The sequence below is a fragment of the Poecilia formosa genome, unplaced genomic scaffold (genome assembly GCF_000485575.1).
Source record: "Poecilia formosa unplaced genomic scaffold, Poecilia_formosa-5.1.2 Scaffold451, whole genome shotgun sequence".
Taxonomy (NCBI): domain Eukaryota; kingdom Metazoa; phylum Chordata; class Actinopteri; order Cyprinodontiformes; family Poeciliidae; genus Poecilia; species Poecilia formosa.
Window position 1 is genome coordinate 177,830 of NW_006800390.1, and position 10,117 is coordinate 187,946.

At 38.5% G+C, this 10,117-nt stretch overlaps 1 protein-coding gene across 1 annotated transcript in view; it reads right to left on the reverse strand.

Annotated features, from left to right (window-relative positions):
• Positions 1 to 10,117, reverse strand: part of cckbra (cholecystokinin B receptor a) — a 41,115-nt gene that overhangs the window by 13,988 nt on the left and 17,010 nt on the right. Inside the window, exon 3 of the mRNA XM_007577701.2 lies at positions 3,046 to 3,307. Within this exon, the coding sequence (XP_007577763.1) occupies positions 3,046 to 3,307 (262 nt within the window). The remainder of the gene's footprint in view (positions 1 to 3,045; positions 3,308 to 10,117) is intronic.

The following is a 10,117-nucleotide window of genomic DNA, read 5'->3' on the forward strand; positions in this document are numbered from 1 at the left end:
TGTCGTTGTTTTCACATGTGAAACACGTTTTTACGACGTTGTCACATTATCGTTCAGTGCCATCCATCCAGTTGTGATAAACATGTGAACTTAGCATTTTATTCTGTAAGTGTTCCTGCTTCAGTAACTCTCCCCATGTGAAAAACCTGTCTGCTGGAGTAATTTTAAAGACAGCGATGTTACCTAGATTTGAGATGCATTTATTCTGTCATAACTTTACTCATCTTTACCCTTAACCTCACCAACCAGACTAATTATTTCTTCCACTTCTTGAAATTCGGAGGCCTGATAGGCGGCTGCAACACAAAAGCCTGTCGAGAGGAGAGAGGTAGAGTGTTTTACTGTGCTCTGCTTTGCTCCTGACTGTGTTACCCCTCAAGGTCCAACGTTCCTTACGTCTGGATCTCAGAGGTCTATGTCTGCAGATGCTCAAACGTATTGTGATTGTGTTTCTGTACTAATCCAGGCCTGCAGAATCTCCCAAGCAACAAAGCAGCGTTTACTGGTCCACAGGGAGCATGCGTTGCTGATGAATTGAAGGCTTTTCTCACACAGAGAAGCTCAGACTGCAGCAGCAGTAATTGTTTCTGTCCTGACCTTTTCCAGAAATGTTATTCTTCCTCAGCAAAACGTAGGGAGTAGATGGCAATTACATTCATTTTAAAATGACAAGGAAATTGTAATAGTGAGAGAAAAAAACATTAGTATCTCGATCAATTTTATCGTTTTTAGTGCCATCCATTATGGATATTTAAAAAAAAAGTTTCTGGTTCCGACTTTATTTTTAAGAACAACCATTCAAACTTTTACAACTTTCATCAGTCCAAAATGTCAATAATTTAAGAGCTTTTTCAGAAATATTGCAGAATCCTTCCAATGTCCTCACATTTATACTGGCTTGAGAACAAAAAGGTGCAATATAACACAGCAATTAAGATTGTGCAGGTGCAAAAAGTGAGTTCATTATTGGTTGCAGTTATACATCTGATTTAGAAATTAACTATGAAGCTGCACCTGCTTTAGATGATGTGTTAACAGAACATGGATGCAGCATCCAGAATGTTCTTAAAACCTTTCTCTAAGCGTTAGTTTCCAGAGAAAACCCAAACGCATCTTATTTTTGTTTTATTGTGGCCCAGTCAAAGCCTAGAACTGCATTCTACTGAGAATGCTTCTCTGTATTAAAATATTGGATTAAAATACATTGAATGAATGTGAAAAAGTAAGTGAATGCATACTTTATTCTCATAAATTAGATAAAAATATACATTTTTAAAACTGTGGGGCTTAATGTTGTTACTGTTTCTAAATGCATAAATCATTTATCTGCAGATCTAATAAAAAAAACACTCCAGATAAATTATCTGTCTTCACAAATCAGTTTCTGTGCTGCGTTTAGATCATTTGTTACACAGCTGCAATTCTGAGTCAGTCATTCATCCGTCACAGCTCTGCTTGGATTAAAGGAAGATTTAAGACTACTATTTATTTTAAAACTGTCCCCTCGAATCACACCAGTGGCATCATATTCACATTGATGATCACATGATGAGAGCAACCATCAGTCAGCTGGCCGTCTGCTGTCTTCAGTCTGCAGCAACAGGAAACCAACAGCAGCCTGCAGAGGAACTGAGACTGACTCGCAGTCGTAGTCAGGCACCAGGTCACCAGCTCCAGCTGTGGGTTAGCCCTGCCAGCGGCTCATGCATCACTCCGCCTCAAGCGCCACCTATTTCACAAAGAGTAGGGGATGTAATTCAGTGTGACACTTTCTGGAGTGACTCTCCTTTCTCTGGTTCCTACGGTTCACAGTTATGGCAACAGGTTCAGGAGCTGTTTGCTGGAGTAGAGCAACTAGGTGATGGGAATCGGGTACAGATTTCTTCTGTTGTAAACATGTCAGATTACCAAGTTTATTTCATTATTAGGCAAATAAAAAGCAATTTTTAAATGAGGATTTTATTTATTTGTGGGAAAAGCTATCCAAAACAACCTGACATTATTGTTAAACCATTAACTGATTAATTATTATGTTTGTTTTTGGAGAGTTTAGTTAAATTTCACTAGCCGCAACCAGTCCCAAACCCGTAAAATCAAAAAATCACTTATATAAAACCTGTGTGAAAACATTAATTAGGCTAAAAAATCTGAAAAGCAACCAATCTAAAAAAAATTCAAACGATTGAAAAACAATCGTTTTTAGCTTTTAAATATTTTAAGGCTAAAAGATATTAAAAATTACAAATTAAAAAAAAAAAAAAAAAAAAAACAAATTCAAACAATTAATCATGTGTATCTATCAGTCTAGAAAGGTTTACAAAACCATTTGTAAGAATTTGATACTCAAATTGAAGGCTTTGTGGAGGTCTAGTCAAAGTCCAAACTTAAAACCAATTGAGATTCTGTGGATATGACCTGAAACACTGACCTAAATTAAACTATTATACAAAGAGAAATCTAAAACCTAAAACAAACACTATTGGATTGTTTTTTTCCTCCTCAGAAAATTAAGAAATCACTTTAAATTGTCTTTTTGTATTTCCTCAGGTTGTCTAATATAAAATGTATTTTGATCTTATTCGTAAAGGTGGTAAAAAAGGAAAACCTGCATCATTCTGTAAGGAAGAAATACATTTTCACACCAGACCATATGAAGTTCCTCGTCTTTTTCTTAAACTGGGAAGCAGAAAAGGGTGAACGGTAATTTGTCAAACCCGCCGTGAAGGCACAAGTCACCAACAGTTTGAGCAGGAAATCTGAGCGTAATTACCAAAATGAGCTGATCAGCATGCAACTTCTTTTCCCAAACGTGTGCAATCGGGAGAACGTCATCTGATTGCACCATTCTGAAGAAGAAGCTACCGGCAACACACATGCAAATGACACCATTTGACTGAATTTCAACTTTTTCTCCTCATATTTGGAGGCAGGAAAAAGGAAACAATATTCCACAAGCTTTCATCAACACTTCCCTGCTGTGGTTAAAGAGACAGATCTACCTAATAATTGTTAAATAAGTGAATCTTTCTAATTTCCTGCTCTCACCAGGTCTGCTCCGCCTGCTCACTGGGCCAGTCCAGCCGGCACATGTTCCCCACCGTCCCGTTGCCCTTGGGGAAGGACTTGAGGACGTTGAAGACGGGGTAGGGCACCATGACGAGCAGTGACACCACCCAGGTGGCGGCGATGACGCGGTAGGCGTGGGAGCGGGTCTGCCAGGCGCGGGACTTGAGCGGGTTACAGATGGCGCTGTATCGCTCGATGGCGATGGCCACCAGGCTGAAGGTGGAGATGCTGACGGAGACGCCTGCAGGTAGGAAGGAGGAGGTTAGCACTCTTTACCTTTTTTTTTTGTTTAATTTGCAAATTTCATTGAAATTCTTTTTTCCAAACTTCACTTCAGATAGTAAGTTAGTCATTTAATGCCATCGATAAGTTATCTTGTGCAAAATAAATGTTAATGTAGCCAAGAGGATAAAATGGTCCAGTTTGTCAAATCTGAATAATATCGATGTCAGGAGAGAAAATATTCCATATTTATATGAATTAATGCCAGCTTCACTCTCTGTAATGTGAGTCTCATTTTACTGCAAAACGTCTCAGTCTTCCACATATAAATTGTAAGAAATAAATCCCAGCGACTGCTTAACATCCAGAGTAGAAAAGCTCATATCACACATTTAAACAGTTTCTCACATCTACAGAGTAATGAAGTTAAAGTTATTAAATCTATGAGTAACTTTCCTAGTCTTTTCTGTTAGCCAAGGTTATGATTCAGCACAACGAACAGCTCAGCTAATGAATACACTCATTCAATAACCAGGATAGTGAAGAATAACAAGGTCATCCTGACAATACACAAAGACACACGATGTAGCAACATTTATATACAGTTAAAACTGAATAAAAGACAAAAACTCTTTTTTTTCTCACTATCAAAGTTAAATCAGACCAACGTTTTCTTGGCTTAGCTTAGATAGAATCACCCAAATTATTTCTCTTTGCTAAATGCTAGAGATTATCTTTTAGAAATTTTGTTTGGTAACATTATTTGGTCAGTCTCGGGGATAATTAAAATGTATGAATTGGGTCAAACGTTTTGGGTTTCCTCCCAGAAACTGGAGTTCTGGTCCATTCCTCCTGACAGAACTGGTAGAACTCAGTCAAATTTGACCTACCCACACCTGAGACTGAGATCAGGGCTTTGTGGTGGCCGCACCAAAACATTGACTTTGCAACCACTTTGGTTGAATGCTATGGGTTATTCTGCATTTGGAAGACCAACCTTTAACTTCCTGGCTTTCATATTTCTACATAAGGTTCTTTCCTCATGATGGTATCTATTTTATGAAGTGCACCATTTCCTCTTGCATCAAAACAACACCATCGCCGGTTGGTGCTGGCGATCCAACAAACACTTCCATGTTAGTGTCGTCAAACCACAGAATATGTCTCTAAAAGTCAAGATCTTTGTCCCTGTGTGCATTTCATGCTTTTTTTGGAGTAATGTCAGTACAGGACAGTTTCACTGAAGATAATGTCACTGTCTTTGGTCAGTCTGCACTTTTTGGACCAAAAGACAGAACCTTCTTCCTGAGCAATTATAGACATGATGGTAGGACATTCCCATCATGTCTATATTTACATAAAATAGTTTGAACAGATGAATATGGTATCTTCAATCATTGGTAAATTGTTTCCAATGATAACCTAGATTTCTAGATTTCTCTCCCTGATATCTTGGCTGATCTCTTTTGGCTTTCCCATAATAAATTGTCCCTGGTGTGGCTTCAGAATGCATCCAATTAACTCTAAAGTCTCACTTAACCAATCAGATATTTCCAAAGGCATCATACTCTGGGCTTTCTCTCACTGTTTAAAGAGACAGTGATCATTCTGTGTAAATATCTCCTCACAGGTTTGGGATTTCCCCTAACTACCAACTGCGTTTTACTGTATTGTTGCGTTTGGCTCTTCTAACCCCTCAGGATAATAACTTGCTCTTTTCCAGAGAACTGCAGTGTTTCCTAAGGAGCACAGAGTCTGGTCATTAGAGTCTTTCTCTTTGCACCAAAACAAGCAGCCAGCTGAGGCTTTTCTGTGAGGCGCTGACAGTGAACTAAATTAGCCCATAAAAGGGACAAGAAACCAAACCAATCAATTACTGAGCCCTTCAAACCAAAATAAGGCTTTTAAAAAAATCTTAACAGATATAATGAATGTTATATAAACCCCTGTGATGTTAACTAAGCACATTTGTTCAATTATATGCCCCATCACCACTACAATATATATTTTAATTAAACGTACATCACTTTTTGTCCTCTCAATAAAGACTTGACATGTTCAGAGACAATCCAAGGCCAAGCTGGATTTGCATGTATGAATATGGATGACGTGCAGTGGAGTGGGGGAGTAAACCCAGCCTGTGCTCTGAGTGAGTCAAGGCGAGACAAATAGCATTAGCATGCCCATACCTGTGTGACAAAAACAGCAGCTAGGAGCAAGCACCTAATCCTGGATCTGCCAAGAAATAAATTCACAACATTGATCTGCTATTGATACGAGAAGCTGCAGAACGCAGCAGTCAACGAGGAAAATCCCAGATGCATTTTAATAAGCCAGATTATTATTGAGATTTTAATTTGTTACGGTAAATCGGTTAAAAAAGTGAAACTCATTTAGATTTAATGCACACCGAGTGGCCTATTTCAACCATTAATGAAAATTAAATTTGATGATTATGGCCCACAGCTTAATGAAAACCTCAAATATTGTTTCACTGAAAGTTTGAATGTTACATAAGACAAATGCAAAAAAATAATTATGTTGTGGCCTGGAAAATCATGTGGATTTGTCTTAATCTTTACATAATGCTGTTAATGGAAAGTTTAATGGAAGAAAAAAATATGGGTTCAAAAAAAGGTGCTGAAGCAACGTGATAAAGCAAAAATAAATGCATTTTTAATTATATACTATCAAAGAGGCAGTTTTGATGAGTTTCCAGGCACATAGTGCCATTTTATAGCACAACCAAGTAACCATGTTACCTTCAGTTGTTATAAAAATGCAACATATATCAAATATGACTTAAAATAAATTTGACTTTCTAATTTAGTGCCTTGAAATTGGGTCTCTGTCTCTTTAAAAACAGCTCTTTCTGAAACTCCGCCTTCAGGAGGCTCCTCTATTAACCCTTTAACAGCGTTTTTACCAGCGTTGCCCTGAAAAGTAGCTCCTATAATGAGCTCAGCAGTTCCAACAAATGTTTGCTAATTGCTGCTGACTAGTCTGAAGGAGCTGACTGGGGGAGGAGCTGCCTCTTGAAGGCGGGGCTAGGTCCACCCAGGCTCAGCTGAATGGTTGCCATGGAAATTAAAGGATTTCTCAAACATTTATGAAAGAATCAAGGCAAAACTCCAGATATTTTTGATGATGTAAAGATCCAAAAAGTATATTTACATAATACTGCCCCTTTAGAAGGTATAATTGATGAATATTTTCCTAAAAACAATCTTAAATGTAGCTTAAATTAAACCACCTTGCAATAAATATTGCTATCAAAAGCTACACCGTTCACGCAAAGAGTGTCAACTGCAATATCGCAGCACCAATATCCAGAGGCGCAAAAGAACTGGAACACGCTTAATTACATGCGATGCGAAGTCTGACAGAAGCAAAGATCAGCTTTTATATCTTATTCATGCGGCTGAACAAAAGCAGCACTACTCAAGAACAAAGAGAACATCAGCGCCTCAGAAAGATGTCTGAACAGCAGTTCTGTTCCCGGAGAAGTCGGAACATTCTCCGCGGTGCATTATTAAAACCGTTCAACTCTCGGAGAGGAGTTTTAGAAACCTGACAGGCTACTACAATGGATCAAACTGAAACCACCACCCACTGTCGCACTGAGATGAAGAGGAAGACGTAGACGCTGCAGCATGCTGTTGCACCTTCATTAACTTTGCACTGGGATTTTCAAACTGCTGCGATAAGAAAACCCATTAAAGTTTGGTGATAATTAAGCCGGGAGAGACGCACCAGGCGAAGCTCACATCATAAACGGGAAAAGGAAGTTTAGTTTTTAGAAAACAAAAGTTTTGGAAGTGATCCAGCTGCTGTGCTTTCTTTACAGATTTTATACACAGTAAAGCACAACAATCATCATCATCATCATCAAATTATCCCTGCAGATTTGAGCAGACCAGTCAAAGCCCAGACTTAAATTTGACTGAGGCAGAAATCTCAAATTGCATTAGCATAGTTTGAAGAGGTGTAGGCTTGACTTACTTATTCACCAAGTCTTAATCCAGTCGAACATCAGCAGGATTTGCTGGACAAACACATCTGATCCTTAGAGAACCAGACAACTTCCAGGACTTAAAGGATCTGGTGCAAAAAGCTCGGTTCCACACACAGCAGACCTTCAGGAGATTTAGTTGCTCTAAAGCTAGCTAGCTGGCTAATCTGTGTTTTAATCCCAAATATACAGTGCTTTGTTTTACCAAAAAGATATTTAAATCTTGCATATAGACACCAAACCTTGTGATTTAACCTTTCCTGACTGAATGTGTCCGTGATAACCCAGCCAAATTTGCAGTACCGTAACTCCGGGACACTTTGCGCTATCTGAAAAATTACAACGGTTTCTGAAAGGGGAGATGTTGCACTTTCCAGCCAATATTGGGATATGACGGTAATTTCACCTCCGCCATAGTAGGGAGTGAAATTAATCTGATGAGACACTATTTTAATAGATGGTAAATTGTGAAAATAACTTGCTTGATATTGAAAGTTCCAGTTGTTATGAATAAGTGGGCAAATATATATTTACTCACAGGACATTTAAAGAACTGCGTGCAATTAAAGCAAGTAAAAATGTCCAGGCAGAGATTTGAAACTTGAGTCTTAAAGGATTAAACTGAAGAGAGCTCCGGACGTAATGCGTGTTCATCAGAAAGAGCTTTTATCTATTTTTTTCTTCACGGTCTGCAGGGCTCAGCATGAACCTCCAACGCCAAGCCCGAGCAGGGACCAGCGAGCGGCCGCTGCACACAGCTGGTCAACTGGGACTTCCACATCCAGCATCCAGGTCCGGCTCAGCAGAAGGAGGTGGGTGGGTGGCACAATCCGCACACACAGATCTGAACAGGCGCTGAGACAGTCTGACACAATAAGTCACTGAAGCCCACACACACAGGAGGTACAGAGGGGGCTCCTTTGTTGATGCTGGAAGGCGAATACGCTCAGCTGCGTCTCTGGGTCAAATACAAGGGAGAAACTGCAGAAATTTGGTTCATTTCTTGAGGAAATAATGAAGAACTGGTCCACAGGTGAGCCTCAGTAATTAGAATATAATTGAAATGTTTATTTCTCTAAAAAGCACAACAGAAAGCAGTTACAACAGTTAATCAGAAAATGTAAACATGACCAATAAAAGATGATTTAAAGTCTGAAATGCTATTTTTATGGACAGGTTAAGAGCTACGTAATCATAACAAGGAGAAACTGGAAAAATCCACAATTTTGGACGATAAATTCTTCCAGAAGTTATTGCGATAAACGATTATTTTGTCGTTTTGAGATTATAATAAACATTTAACATTTTAAATACCCAAAACAACAAATAAAATTGATTATAAAGTCTTGGAAAATTGTCCTTTATAAAAGGGCTAGTTGAAATCAAAAGACTTTTATTATCCAGTTTTTGGTAGAAAGAGAGAAAGGAAAGAGAAAAACGATAAATAATGCAAATGGAAATTATTGAGCTCATTTGCTAACAAAGCAGGGTGGACTTATTGATGGAAAGTTTAGTGGAAGGAAAAAGTAAGGTAGACATAAACAATGGGAATTGAAGCAAAAAGGAGCCCAGATCTATGAAAACATGTACTATAAAAGTAAATATAGACTTTTTTGTAGTGAAAATTAATTAAAATTTTCTAATAAAGTAAATTTTAGGGGGGGAGAGTTATATCTAATTGCTAAAATATATTAAGAGTTATCTACAAATACAACACTCTAAAAAAAATCTGAACTCTGATTTTAAGTTTCTCATGTCGGCAGAATCTCAAAGCAGCTTTTCCAGCGGGAAAAGTTAGAATAAAAGACATTGTTGACATTTTTAACATGTTTTAATGCTAGTAATGAGCAAAAGCTTTCACAAAGAAATTCAAAACTTGTATCCTTTCACCTGCATGTCAGATCACATCCAAACGTCATCTGTCAAAGTTTTTTTCTTCGAGACGAAATGAGGCAGTTTAATCTTCATCACCCACAGGCACATGAAGTGCATGAGAAGTCAGAAAACATAATGAAGGCAAAGTGAGGAGTGAGCTCATTTCCATTGTCAGACTCAAGTGGGGTGCTGGATACTTCAGTGATTTAAATTGATGATGCCGTCGCCGTCCTGAGCCTACATTCATCAACCCTTTCACCGTCTCAGCCCCGTAGCACTCAGACGCCTGTTACATCAGGAGTCACCGGGGGACGGCACTGATCTCACATCAGATTTATTCGACTCCTAGAGAGTCGAATAAATCTGGACTCCTAAGCCGAAGCTAGGCGTAGTCATTTGCTGAAAATTATTTTTGTAGTTTTGGGTGTACGTTGCCTTACAAAAGCATTCACACCATGAACTTTTTCACATTTTGACAGGCTTTGTAAAAGAAAGAAGAGACCAAAAAATGTATGTAAAGCTGACTTTTTTGAGCCTTAAATCATATTATATCATTCACTAGTCAAAAGAAAATACCTAGAATGTTGCCTTGATTATTTTAATCTCCATGGCAACCATTCAGCTGTTCAGAAAGCCTTGGTGGACCTAGCCCTGCCTTCAAGGTGTAGCTCCTCTTCCTCAGAGCTGCAGTTTCCAAGCTTCTGCCTCACAGAGATCCTCTCCTCCATTCTGCTCCTTCAAACTAGCCAGTAGCAATTAGCAAACACCTGCTGGAGCTGCACATCTCATTATATGAGCTGCTTCTCGGTGCAACGCTGGTAAAAACATCATTAAATTGTTAATAGAGGAGAGATGTAGTGATGACTTCCTGAATATGGAGTTCTTAAAGAGACAGAGGCCCAATTTCAAACGTTAAAGTTAAATATCGTTTAAGATATTTAT